Raw genomic sequence first — 14,377 nt, 5'->3', positions numbered from 1 at the left:
GTGCGAAAGGAAGGGGAGAGGATGAGCCCCCCGCCCACTCAGGTGCGTTTGGCGGAGAGCCAGGCGTGCTGCCTGAGGAGGCTGCGCAGAGGACGCTGAGGAGGCCCTCCTTGTGAAGACGACCGCTCCACCCGCAGAGCAGCAAAGGAGGACGACTGGGAGTGGAAGACTGCCTTAGGAGGGTGACAAACGGAAAGCACTGGAGTTCCTGTTGTGGCTCAGCAGGTTCAGAATCCGACTAGCACCCATGAGCATGCGGGGGCAAGCCCTGGCATCACTCAGTGGGTTAAGGATTCAGTGTTCCTGAAAGCTGCGGTGTAGACTACAGATGCAGCTTGGAGTGGGTGCGACTGTGGCTGTGCTGGCGGCTGGCGGCTGTAGCCCAGATTCGACCACTAGCCCAGGAACTTCCACTGGCCACAGGCGTGGCCCTAAGAAGGAAAAGAAAAGAAAAAAAGGGAAAAATGGAAAGTATGGCATTAAAAGGCAAAACAAGATAGACACCAAACACATCTGTCTTCATGTGAGTACACGTGAGTGTGCCCAACAGGCCCTTTAAAAGGACGAGACTGAAATTGGATCCCGAAACAAAACCCAACTCTGAGAGCCCTGAGCAATGTGCATAAAAGGAGAAAAGTCAAAAGACTTGGGTAAGGAAACGCCAGGCGTGTCCGGCTGTTTTCTGTGTGACGCACTGTGGAGCTCTGTGTCCTGGGCAGGTGACTGTCCTGGGATCAGCTCCTGTTCCCTCAGAGGAGGAAGGCTGGGGCATGGCCCGTCACCTCCTGCTTGAATCCTGCAGCCTCTGGAAGCAGGGCACTGTTGTCCGTATTTTTACAGACAGGGAACTCGAGGCTCGGAGCATCTGTGCGGCCTTTCCAAAGGGACCTGGTCGTGTCTGCAGCTTGATGTGCCGACCACACAGTCACTGACCCACCAAGACTACCCACATGCGGCAAGTTGCTATTCTGCTGGTGACACTGCCAATCAAATTCAGCAATACATTAATAGGATCATACACTATGATCAAGGGGGATTTATCACAGGGATGCAAGGATTCCTCAATATCCACAAATCATTCAGGGTGATATACCACAGGAACAAACTGAAGAATAAAAACCACATGATCCTTTCAACAGAGGCATAGAAAGCTCTTGACAAAATCCAACCCCCATCTGATAGAAAGTGGGAATGGAGGGACCCTACCTCAACATAAAAAAAGCCATATATGACAAACCCACAGCTACCATCGTTCTCAATGGTGAAAAGCTGAAAAAATTCCCGCTAAGATAAGGAAAGAGGCAAGGATGTCCACCCACGCTGTGTCTATTCAATGTAGTTTTGGAGTCCCAGAAATTTCAATCAGAAAAGGAAAAGAAATATAATGATTCCAAACTGGAAAGGAAGAAGGAGAACTATCAGTGTTTGCAGATGACATGCGACTCTGCAGAGAAAATCCTCAAGACACTGCCAGAAACCTGGGCTGCTTTGCTGTGCGGCGGATGTTCGCATAGTGTACATCAACTGGACCTTAATAAAAAAGAGAGGCTGCTTCCAAACCTTTAACTGAGAAACCAGTTCCATTTTCACAAAAATGGTCAGGAAATTGGCACAACATTGCCAATTAAATACACTTTGATAAAAATTAAGTGGATAAATAACATGGTCATCATCTCATTTGTGCCGTATTTTAGATTCAGTTATATGTGACATCAGAATGCCTGTATCTACAAAACTGAAACACTTTCTCAGACACCGACAACAGATGTGTGGTCGCAAGGTGGGGGGAGAGGGAAGGACTGGGACTTTGGGTTTAACAGACGCAAACTCTTACATTTAGAAAGGATGAGGGGTGAGGTCCTACTGTACGCTGCCAGGAACTCTACACAGTAGCTTGGCACAAAACACGCTGGACGAGAGTAAGAGGAAACGATGCACATGTGTAGGTATTACTGCGTCACCTTCCTATACAGCAAAAGTTGGCACAACATTGTAAATCAACTCTACATTATTTACAAAACAATAAAACTTAAAATACTCAGGAGGTATAAATAGACATGTCTCCACATCAGAATGAAAGAAGGCCAAAATGCTCATGAAAAGACTCCCAACATCTCTAATCATTAGGGAAATGCGAACCAAAACAACCACAAGGTATCACCTCACACCAGTCAGAATGGCCATTATAAAATCTACAAAAAATAAATGCTGGAGAAGGTGTGGATAAAAGGGCACCCTCCTCCACCAGTGGTGGGACTGTAAGATAATGCAACCAGTATAGAGAATAGGAGGGAGGCTACTTAAAAATGAAATAGAGAACGGCCATATAATCCAGATATCACAATCCTGGCCATCCAATCAGAGAAACCATAATCCAAAAATGCATATGTTAGAGATACATGAAACCACTTCCCATGAACCCTGATGCTATATCCCTAGGTAAGCACCACAACAGAACAAGGTCACATGTTCTTACGACAGAGGGGTTTCTGCCCACCCCTCCAGGCGAGGCCACTCTGTCCAGCAGTTGCTTCAGGGGACAGGTGGGTCCAGCAGGAGGAGCACAAGTGCAGACACAAGGAGGGACTCCCAGCACGTGTGTGTCCTTGAGACGCCACAGAACGCTACGCCCCTGGGTGAGGTTCTTTCCTGAATGTGGGGAAAACAATGACTTCTCCGTCAGCGCTTTGTGTGCCACGGTAGAAATCAGAATGGCCCACGAGTGACAGGTGTCTACCGTGACAAAACTGATGCAATGAAGAGACATCTTCGTAAGGCCATCCAACCACCAGCATCAGGACCCTCATGCCTGCCTTGGGCACCTGCCACTTTGAGGCCATGCGATGCCATAACCGCTTATATACTAGGAGGCCATGCAAATGGGTTCCTCCCTCAGCAGATAAAACCAGCCCTGCCATCACCCTGCAGCTCTGGCAAGGAGCCCAGCCCCAGGATCCCGTTCTGTGATCCGGAAAGAACACAGACCACCCGCCATGGAGTTTCGGCTGAACTGGGTGGTCTTGTTTGCTCTCTTACAAGGTAAATCCTGGGGGAGGAAAAAAGAGGATTTGAGGGCAGCTCAGTGTGCATGTGACAGTTTTCTGATCAGGATGTCTTTGTGTTTGCAGGTGTCCAGGGTGAGGAGAAGCTGGTGGAGTCTGGAGGAGGCCTGGTGCAGCCTGGGGGGTCTCTGAGACTCTCCTGTGTGGCTCTGGATTCACCTTCAGTAGTTATGCAGTGAGCTGGGTCCGCCAGGCTCCAGGGAAGGGGCTGGAGTGGCTGGCATGTATTTATAGTAGTGGTAGTAGCACCTACTACGCAGACTCTGTGAAGGGCCGATTCACCATCTCCAAAGACAACTCCCAGAACAACAACGGCCTATCTGCAAATGAACAGCCTGAGAACCGAAGACACGGCCCGCTATTACTGTGCAAGAGGCACAGTGAGGGGAAGGCAGTCTGAGCCCAGACAAAAACCTCCCTGCAGGGACACAGGTTGGGCTGCAGGGGGCCTCAGACCCACAATCACTATGTGTGTGTTTCATGCCCAGGAGCAGGTGCAGAGGGAGGTTGGAAGGCTGGTTTCCTGCCAGGGTCTGGGGCTGCCTCTCCATGTAGCATCTCCCTGGGGATCCTCTTTGGACACATGATTCTGTGCTTACACTACAGGCTCTGCAACACAAAGGCCCTCTAGACTGGAAGAAAATTTAGTGTCATGCACAATAGACATGGAGTAAGTTATAATTTCAATTCCTGATAGTTCTCGTCCAAATATTGAAAAAATGGAGCAGGTTCAGACATACCACACTGGCTTTAAGCAGAGGGAATCATAGACCTGCTTCCTCCTTTGGAATCTCAGTCCTTGCTTGCTGTTAGGTTGGCAGACACTGCCAGGGTCGTGGCTCCTTGCTTTCCTGTAATTCTGATGCATGCAGAGCCTAAAAGCAGGGTATCACACCAGGACCCTCACGGGCCCCCAGGAATGATGCCAGGTAGAGAGGACGTGGGTGGAGTGTCCTTTCTGGGCTCTTGCTTCCAGGTCCAATACACTCTCCATCGACGTAGGTGAAGCCTGCATCCTGTTCTGCTCTGTGGGTGACATGGTGACAAATAGGATCCATGAAAATTATCGCAATCAACATGTAGATAATTGGTCGGGAACGTTTACACTCAGGCAGATAATAACAAGTGGATTTTCTGCAAGTGCTGTAAACCAATGGGCAGGATCCCTTCTTCACCACACAGTCCGAGGTTGCACTAGGCATCAAGAGAAACACCCCTGCTCTCATTCCAGGAAGCAATCACTGCAACCTCACTAGCCATTGCCAACTCTCTCCAGGAATTCCTGTGAGGGGTGGGGAGCAGGTCCAGTTTTGAAAGCTCAAGCCTGGGAGTTCCCGTCGTGGCACAGTGATTAACAAATCTGACTAGCAACCATGAGGTTGCGGGTTCGATCCCTGGCCTTCCTCATTGTGTTAAGGGTCCGGAGTTGCTGTGCGCTGTGGTATAGGTCACAGACGTGGCTCCCATCCTGCGTTGCTCTGGCTCTGGTGGAGGCCGGCGGCTACAGCTCTGATTAGACCCCTAGCCTGGGAACCCCCATATGCCACAAGAATGGCCCACGAAATGGCAAAGAGACAAAAAAAGGGAAAAAAAAGGAAGGGAAAGAAACCACAGGCCCTGTTAGCAAAGTATAGACTTGGGAACTACATCCAATCTCTTGGGATAAATTATGAAGAAGAGAATATGGAAGAAGAATGTACATTTAAGTATATCTGGATTGCTCTACACAGAAGAAGTTGGCACAACACTGTAAATCACTATGCTTTAATGTAAAACAAACCATAAAGACAAGCAAAACAGCAAGAGATCTCTGTTCCCTGACGTAGCCTCCACCGCTCTGCTGCATTCCACGTGCAGGCTGCAGAGCATAGAGCTACCTCCTTCAAGGGCAGGTACACCTAGACCTACGCCACATGTCTGTGTGCAGAGAGAAAAACAACATAACACGTGAGCCTCCCATATATGTGTCTCCATGGCGCGTTGATTCCTCTCAGTTAAAGTTACTTAAAGAGCATCCAACGCAGAGCGTCCTTCTGACCCCCTCTGTGTCCCTGAAGGAAGAATCAAACCTCCCCTGGGCAGGTGCACCTGCTGCATCTGGAGGGTCAACAGATTCGGGAATTCCGGCCTAGAGGCCTCTGTCAGCAAACCAATTCCCTTTTTTTAGTAGAAATAATTACTTTAGTTTAGTTCCATTTAGTTTTTATTTCCCAATGCATTATTTTTTCCTCTGTCATACAGCATGGTGACCCAGCTACGCATACATGGATACATTCTTTTTTTCTCACATTCTCTTGCTCCATCTTGTGACTAGACACAGTGTCCAATGTGACACAGCAGGATCTCATTGCTACTCCATTCCAAAGGCAATAGTCTGCATCTATTAACCCCAAGCTCTCAAACCCTCCCACTCCCTCTTGGCAAACGCAAGTCTCTTCTCCAAGTCCATGATTTTCTTTTCTGTGGAGCGGATCGTTCATTCTGTCTGCTAGATTCCAGATATAAGCGACATCATATGGTACTGATCTTTCTCTTTCTCACTTACTTCACTCAGGATGAGGGTCTCCAATTCCATCCATGTGGCTGCAAATGGCATTGTTCTGTTCTTTTTTATGGCTGAGTCGTATTCCATTGTGGGTATATACCACATCTTCCTGATCCAATTGTCTGTTGATGGACATTTGGGTTGCTTCCACATCTTGGCCGTTGTGAATAGCGCTGCAATGAACATGTGGGTGTGTGTGTCTTTTTCAAGGAAAGTTTTGTCCGGATATATGCCCAAGAGTGGGATTGCGGGGTCATATGGAAGTTCTATGTATAGTTTTCTGTGGTATCGCCACACTGTTCTCCAGAGTGGTTGTACCAGCTTACGTTCCCACCAACAGTGCAGGAGGGTTCCCTTTTCTCCACACCCCCTCCAGCACTTGTTATGTGTGGACGTGTTAACGATGGCCTTTCTGGCTGGTGTGAGGTGGTATCTCAGGGTAATTCTGATTTGCATTTCGCTAATAATCAGGGATGGTCAGCATTGTTTCATGAGCTTGTTGGCCATCTGTGTATCTTCCTTGGAGAAATGTCTATTCAGATCTTTTGCCCATTTTTCCATTGGGTTGCTGGCTTTTTGGCTGTTGAGCTGCATAAGCTGTGTGTATATTTTAGAGATTAAGCCCTTGTCAGTTGCATCATTTGAAACTACTTTCTCCCATTCTGTAAGCTGTCTCTTGGTTTTTCTTTCTCCTTTTCTTTGCTGAACAAACAGCTTGTCAGTTTGATGAGGTCCCATCGCTTTATTTTTGCTCTTATTTCTGTTGCTTTGGGAGACTGACCTGAGAAAACATTGGTAAGGTTGATGTCAGAGAATGTTCTGCCTATGTTCCCTTCCAGGACTTTGATGGTGTCTTGTCTCACACCGAAGTCTCTCAGCCACGTTGAGTTTATATCTGTGCATGGTGTGCGGGGGTGTTCTGCTTTCCATGCAGCTGCCCAGGTTTCCCAGCACTTCTTGCTGAAAAGACAGTCTTTTCCCATTTTTCTGTCCTTGCCTCCTTTGGCAAAGATTAAGTGACCATAGGTTCAGGGTTTGTTTCCGGTTCTCTCTTCTGATCCCTGGTCTGTCTGTCGTTTTGGTACAGTACCACACGGTCCTGAGGACTGAGGCTTTGTGATATTGCCTGAGGTCTGGGAGAGTGATGCCTCCTGCTTGGTTTGTGTTCCTCAGGATTGCGTTGGCAATTCTGGGTCTTTGGTGGCTCCATAGAAATGTTTGGATAGTTTGTTGCACTTCTGTGAAAAATGTCATGGGTAATTAGATAGGGATTGTGTTGAACCTGCAGATCGCTTTGGGAGGTATGGCCATTTCACAGCATTAATTTTTCCAACCCAGGAGCATGGACTATCTTTCCCTTTCTTACTCTTCTTTCCTTTCTTGATGAATGTTTTATAGCTCTCGGCATATAGGTCCTCTGCCCCTTGGTCAGGTGTATTCCCAGGTGTTTGCATTTTGGGGGTGCATTTTAAAAGGTATTGTGCCTTCGCTTCCTTTCTAAAGTTTCATTGTGCGTAGACAGAAATGTGACTGATTTCTGAATGTGAATCTTGTATCCTGCTATTTGCTGAATTTGGTGATCAGTTCTAGTAATTTTTTGGCTGAGGCCTTAGGGTTTTCCATCCATATACCATATGCATGCCATCTGCATGCAGTGACGGTTTCATCTCTCCTCCTCCTCCTATGCGGACGCCTTTTATTTCGTTTGCTTGTTTGATTGCTGTGGCAGGACCGCCAGGGCTGTGTTGAGTGACAAGAACATCCCTGTCTTGTTCCAGATTTTAGCAGGAAGGCTTTCAGCTTTTCTCCATTGAGTGTTGTACTGGCTGTGGGTTGTCAAAAAGGGCTTCGATTATGCGAAGGAATATTCCCTCTATACCCACTTTGGTGAGAGCTTTCATCATGAATGGATGTTGGACTTTGTCTAATGCCCTTTCTGCATCTATTGAGGTGATCATGTGGTTTGGCACTTCTCTTAATGTGGGTAGAACATAGGTTGATTTGCGTATGTTGAAGATCCTCGCAAACTTGATATGAGGCCCATTTGGCCATGGAGTCTGCTTTTGTCTTATGTATTGTTGGGTTTGTTTGGCTAAACTTTGTTGAGAATATTTGTCGGGAGTGATTTCATTACATATGCACTTCCATTTCGGTGATAGTTCTGGTCAAAGTATGTATTTCTCCTTAAGTCAGTTTGGCTGGGCTGTAAGTTCCTAGAAACTTGTCCATTTCGTCTCGGATGTCAAATTTATGGGCCTGTCATTGTTCATGGTGTTCTCGTGGGATTTTTGGTGTTTCTGCAGCATCCATTAAGATTTTTCCTTTCTCATTCTTGTTTTGTGTATATGGTGTCTCTCTCACATCTTGTTGATGAGTCTGTCCAGATGCTTGGCAATTTGATTTACCCTTTCAAAGTACCATCTGCTGGTGTGATTGCTTTTTTCTGTTTTTAAAATAAGTTATTGCATTTGATTTACAATATTCTGCAATTTCTGCTGTATAGCAAACGACCCCGTTATACTTGTAAGTACATTCTCTTTTCTCTGCTGTTTTTTGAAGCACTCTTTACTGATTCCTTCTCAAATTCATATGACTAACTTCCTTCTGTTTGCTTTAGATTTTGTTTTTATTGTCTATATTCTAATTGTTTTAGGTGGTAGCTCAGGCTGCCTTGCTAAGAACTTCCCTGTGATAACTGCTTTGGAGGCATCCCACAGATTTTAATGGCTGTGTGTTCATTGTCCTTTTTCTTCACGCAGTTTTATTTTCCTTTTGATTTCCTCATTGAACATTGGTTTTTTAGAAGCATGAGTGTTACTTTCCATGCATACAGGTTTTATCCCTTTTTTCCAAGTATGATTTCCTTACTTCAAAATAGGCATTTGGATACTTGCAATCACTATGGAAAACGGTAAGGAGGTTTCATAAAGATGAAATACAGAACTGCCTTATAGCCAAATATCGCAGACCAGAGCATTTATAAAAGAAAAAACAAAATTCAAAAATATGCATGAGATATTAGAGATAAATGAAAAAATTTCCCATGAATCCTAAAGATACCCTCCCGTGTAAACACTACAACAGAACAATACCCTCAAGTTCTCATGACGGAAGAGGGATCTGCCCTCCCCTGCAGATGTGTCCACTCTGTCCTGGAGTTGGTCCAGGAAGCAGGTGGGTCCAGCAGGAGGAGCACAAGTGCAGACACGAGGAGGGACTCCCAGCACGTGTGTGTCCCCGGACCGTCCACAAACCCTCTATGTGCGTAGTTGAAATTTCTTCCCTGAATATGGGGAAAAAATGACTTCTACATCAGAGGGTTGTGTGCAAATGTAAAAACAAAATAGCACACGAGTGATAGGTGTTTACCGTGAAGAAACTGACGTAATGAAAATGCATATTCGTAAATGCTATCAACACAACCAACTTCAAGACACTCATTCCTGCCTTGGGGACCTGCCGTGTTGAGGCCATTCGATGCCATAACCGCTTATATACTAGGAGGCCATGCAAATGGGTTCCTCCCTCAGCAGATAAAACCAGCCCTGCCATCACCCTGCAGCTCTGGCAAGGAGCCCAGCCCCAGGATCCCATTCTGCGATCAGGAAAGAACACAGACCACCCGCCATGGAGTTTCGGCTGAACTGGGTGGTCTTGTTTGCTCTCTTACAATGTAAATCCTGTGGGTGGGAGAAAAAAGAGGATTTGAGGGCACCTCAGTGTGCGTGTGACAGTTTTCTGACCAGGATGTTTTGTGTTTGCAGGTGTCCAGGGTGAGGTGAAGCTGGTGGAGTCTGGAGGAGGCCTGGTGCAGCCTGGGGGGTCTCTGAGACTCTCCTGTGTTGGCTCTGGATTCACCTTCAGTAGCTACAACATGATCTGGGTCCGCCAGGCTCCAGGGAAGGGGCTGGAGTGGCTGGCATATATTACTAGTAGTGGTGGTAGCACCTACTACGCAGACTCTGTGAAGGGCCGATTCACCATCTCCAGCGACAACTCCCAGAACACGGCCTATCTGCAAATGAACAGCCTGAGAACCGAAGACACGGCCCGCTATTACTGTGCAAGAGGCACAGTGAGGGGAAGGGAGTCTCAGCCCAGACACAAACCTCCTTGCAAGGACACAGGGTCTGGGCTGCAGGGGGCGCTCAAGACCCACAATCACTATGTGTGTGTTTCATGCCCAGGAGCAGGTGCAGAGGGAGGTGAAGGGCTGGTTTCCTGCCAGGGTCTGGGGCTGCCTCTCCATGTAGCATCTCCCTGGGGATCCTCTTTGGACACAGGATTCTGTGCTTACACTACAGTCTCTGCCACAGAAAGGCCCTGTGAGACAGAAAAGTATCCTCCTGCACAATAGACCTAGAGTAACTTCGCCTGTAATTAATGAGTGTTCTTCTCCAAATATTGCAAAACTTGCGCAGTGTCAGAAATACCTTCCTGCATTTAGGAAGACGTAATCATGGAATTGCCTCTTCCTTTTACACCTCAGCCTTGCCTGTTGTTACAGTTGGCTGACACTGCCAGGGTCGAGACTCCCTGCTCCCTTCGGAATATCATGCCCATGAGACCTAAATGAGCAGGGCAGCACCGCTGGCTCCTCAAGGGTCCCCAAGGGTCCCCGGGAATGATGCCAGGCAGAGGGAACGTGGGTGGGTGTGCTTTCTGCGCTCGTGCCTCCAGGTCCAATACACTCTCCCTTGACTTAGGTGATGCCTGCCTCCTGTTCTGCTCTGTAGCTGATTTTGTGCCAAATGAGCTTCGTTAAAATTATTTCCATTCGATACTTGGTAGGTAACCTTTATAGTCCAGTGGATAATAACCTGTGGATACTCAGACACTGCTGGGGACCACTGTGTTAGATCCTGCCCTCACCGCAGAGCCTGAGGTGAGACCTAGAATGCGGGAGAATCAAACCAGTTCTCGTTCCAGGAAGCGATTACTGCAACCTCATCAGCCATTTCCAGCGCTCTCCAGGAATTCCTCTGAGGGTGTGGAGCAATTTTAAAAGCATGGGCCCACTAAGCATTGTACAGAACAGGGAACTATATCATGTGTCTCATGAGAAAACGTGATGAAGATAAGATGAAAGAAGTGACGTGTAAGTACATCCGGATCACTTCCCTGCACGAAAATGCTGGCAAAACATTTTAAGTCAGCTGCATTTCACTCCAACGCAAATGAAGAAGAAAGCCAAGCAGAGCACACAAACAGCACAACATGGAAAAGAAGATCCAGCCCAGAAGCAAAGGCTCTCTGATCCCTGATGTAGGCTCCACATCTCTTCTGCACTCCAAGTGCAGGCTGCAGAGCTTAGCTCTACGCCTCTCAAATGCGGGGACACCGACACCTACACCACACGTTTGTGTGCAGATAGAAAAACGACACAAGAGGCACTCAGTGTTGGAGCCCCCCCGCCGAATATGTGTCTCCATGGCGTATTGATTACTTTACGCTAATTAAGAAGTAGCCAACACTAGGCACCTGCCCTTCTCTGTGTCCCTGAAGGGAGAATCAGACCTCCCCTGGGAAGGTGCAGCTGCTGCATCTGGAGGCTCAACAGATTAGGGAATTCGGGACTAGAGGCCTCTGCAAGCAAGACTGATCCCTTTTTATTTCATTTTTTAGTTATGGTTTTTATTTTCTCCATTATAGCTGCTTTACAGGGTTCTGTCAATTTTCTGCTGTACAGCAAAGTGACCTAGGCACACACACATTTGTACTCTCTTTATCCCACACTGTCCTCCATCCTGCTCCATCATCAGTGACTAGATACGGTCACAGTGCTATACAGCAGGACCTCACTGCTCATCCATTCCAAAGGCAAGAGTTTGCATCTACTAACCCCGGATTCCCAGGCCATCCCATTCCAACGCCTTCCCCCTTGGCAGCCACAAGTCTGTTCCCCAAATCCATGAGTTTCTTTTCTGTGAAAAGATCAGTATGTTCCATATATTACATCCCAGACATAAGTGATATCCTATGGGTATTTGTCTTTCTCTTTCTGGCATACTTCACTTACCATGAGAATCTCTAGGTCCATCCATGTTGCTGCAAATGGCATTATTACGTTCTTCCTTATGGCTGAGTCACATTCCATTGTGTATATACACCACATCTTCTTAATCCATTCCTCTGTTGATGGACATATAGGTTGTTTCCATGTCTTGGCTGTTGTCAATAGCGCTGCTATAAAGGTAGGGGTGCACCACCCTTTGAATTGTGGTTTTGCCTGGCTATACGCCCAGGAGTGAGATTGTTATATTACCAGGTAGCTGTATATTCAGTTTTCTGAGGAACGTCCATACAGTTTTCCATCATGGTTGTACCAATTTACAAAGGTGAAGGAGGGTTCCCTTTTCTCCACACCCTCCCTGGCGTTTGTTCTTTGTTGAGCTGCTAATGACAGCCATGCTGACAGGTGCGTGTGGATACTTCATGGTGGCTTTGACGTGCACTTCTCTGGTAAGCATTGGGCTGCACATTTGTTCATATGCCTGCTGCTGCCCATCTATATGTCTTCTTTGGTTAAATGTCTATCTAGGTCTTATGCCCATTTTCCAGCTGGGTTTCCTGTTTTTGTGGTGGTTGAGTTGGATGAGTTGTTGGTAAATTTTGGAGATTAAACCTTTGTCGGTTGGATCATTTGCAAAACTTCCCTCCCATTCTGTGCACTGTCTTCTCATTGGTTTTAATGGTGTCCTTTGCCGTGCAGAAGATTTCGAGTTTCATGAGGTCCCCTTGGCTCTTTTGCGTCTTTCCTGTCTTTCTTCTAGAAAGTGGATCCAACCAGCTGTTGCTGTGACTTAGGTCAGAGAGCTTTCTGCCTGTGTCTTCCTCCTGGAATTTTACACTGTCTGGTCTTACATGTAGGTCTTTATTCCTTTGGAGTTTATTTTTGTGCAGTGTTGCACAACGTTCTGCTCTCATTCTCTTGCGTGCAGCTGTCCAGGTTTCCCAGCACCGTTGACTAAAGACACGGTCTTTCCTCCACTCTGTGATCTCGCCTCCTTCGTCGTAGATTAGTTACCTAAAGGCGAGGGGATTATCTCCAGGCCTTCTGTCCTGTTCCACCCATCTGTGTGACCGCTTTTGTGCCAGTACAATAGGGGGTTGGTGACTGAAGCTTTGTAGCAGTGTCTGAAGTCGGGGAGCCTTATTCCTCCAGGTCCCTTTCTTCCTTTCCATTCAGCTTTTGCTTTTCGAGGTCTTCTGTGTTTCCACACAAATTTCAAAATACTTTGCTCTCGTTCCGTGAAGAACGTCCTTGGTAATTGGACAGGGACTGCACTGAATCTGCAGATCGCCTGAGGCAGGTTATTGTTGTGACTATGTTGGTTCTTTCAATCCAAGAGCATGTTATAGTTTTCTTTCTTTTTTTTTAGTTTGTATGATGATTTCTGTTTTGTCTTCCATTATACCTGGTTTACAGCGCTGTCAAGAGCATGTTACACTTTCCCACCAATTTGTGTCTTTGATTTCTTTCATCAGGGTTATGGTTTCATATCACATATTTTTTGTCACTTTAGGTAGATTTATTCCTAGGTATTTTACTTTTTGATGCAATGGTAAGTGAGATTGTTTCCCTAATTTCTCCTTCTGATCTTTCATTGTTAGTATTTGGAAATGCAGCTGATGTATCTGTATTAATTTTGTATCCTGAAACTTTACCAAATTCATTGATGAGCTCTATGAGTCTTCCGGTCGTGTCTTTAAGATCTTCTAAGTACACAATCATGTCACCTGCAAACAGTGATAGATTTACATCTTCTTTTCCAATTTGGAGTCCTTCTATTTCTTTTTCTTCTCGGGTTGCCATGGCTAGGACTTCCAAGGTTATATTGAATAACAATGGTGAAAGAGGATCTCCTCGCCTTATTCCTGACCTCGGCAGAAGTGTTTTCAGTTTTTCATCTTTGAGAATGGGGTTTCCCATATATGGGTCTTCGTATATTGAGGTAATTCCCCTTGATGCCCACTCTCTGGCGTGCTTCTCAGGAAATGGGTGTTGAATTGTGTCCAAAGCTTTTTCTGCATCTATTGAGATGATCACATGGTTTTCATTTTTCACTTCGATGATGTGGTGTATCACCTTGATAGATTTGGGGCTATTGAAGAAGCCTTGCATCCCTGGGATAAATCCTACTTCATCATGGTGTATGATCTTTTAGTGTATTTCTGTACGCAGTTTGTGACTATTTTGTTGAGTATTTTTGCAAGTATAGTCATCAGTGAAATTGGCCTGCCATATGCTGTTTTTGTGGTACCTCTATCTGCTCTTGGTATCAGGGCAATGGTCACTCCGTAGAACGGATTTGGGAGTGTTCCTTCCTCTGCAACTTGCAGAGGCACAAACCTCTGCAGATTCTCTGGGCAGAGCTGAGATGCCTGTTTGTGTCTGTGTTTTCCTTGCTCAAGCAGGTCACTGCTTTTGCAGGCAGTGGGCACAGCTTCTAGCAGTTTTTCTGGTGTTGCTTTGCTGGCACAAGCCTCGGTAGAGTCTCTGGGCAGAGCCAAGGCACCTGCGTTTTCCTTGATTGGCAGGGAGTGAGCTCTGGTGAGCCTTTCCAGGGAATGGGCCCTACCTCTCTTGGTGAAATACAGACGCCCGTGTTTCCTGCTCAAGGAGGTAGTTGCTTTTGCAGGAAGTGGGTGCTGTAGCCAGCAGTTTTTCTGATGCATCCTGCTGGTCAGACTCCCTGCAGATTTTCTGGGTGGAGCCAATCACCTGTGTTTTCCTGCATCTTTCAGAGCTGAGTGCCACCACCACCAG

At 46.6% G+C, this 14,377-nt stretch overlaps 1 gene segment (V, D, J or C); it reads left to right on the top strand.

The window, feature by feature from the left end:
• Positions 1 to 2,895: 2,895 nt before the first annotated feature.
• LOC110258826 lies at positions 2,896 to 12,915 on the top strand. The segment is given in 3 exon segments: positions 2,896 to 3,039; positions 9,372 to 9,800; positions 12,797 to 12,915. Coding segments are annotated over 3 exon segments (594 nt in total).
• The last annotated feature ends 1,462 nt before the right edge of the window (positions 12,916 to 14,377 follow it).

Source organism: Sus scrofa, unplaced genomic scaffold (assembly GCF_000003025.6).
Source record: "Sus scrofa isolate TJ Tabasco breed Duroc unplaced genomic scaffold, Sscrofa11.1 Contig47, whole genome shotgun sequence".
Taxonomy (NCBI): domain Eukaryota; kingdom Metazoa; phylum Chordata; class Mammalia; order Artiodactyla; family Suidae; genus Sus; species Sus scrofa.
Note: the sequence above shows the minus strand (reverse complement) of the source record. Positions and strands in the feature narration are given on the sequence as shown.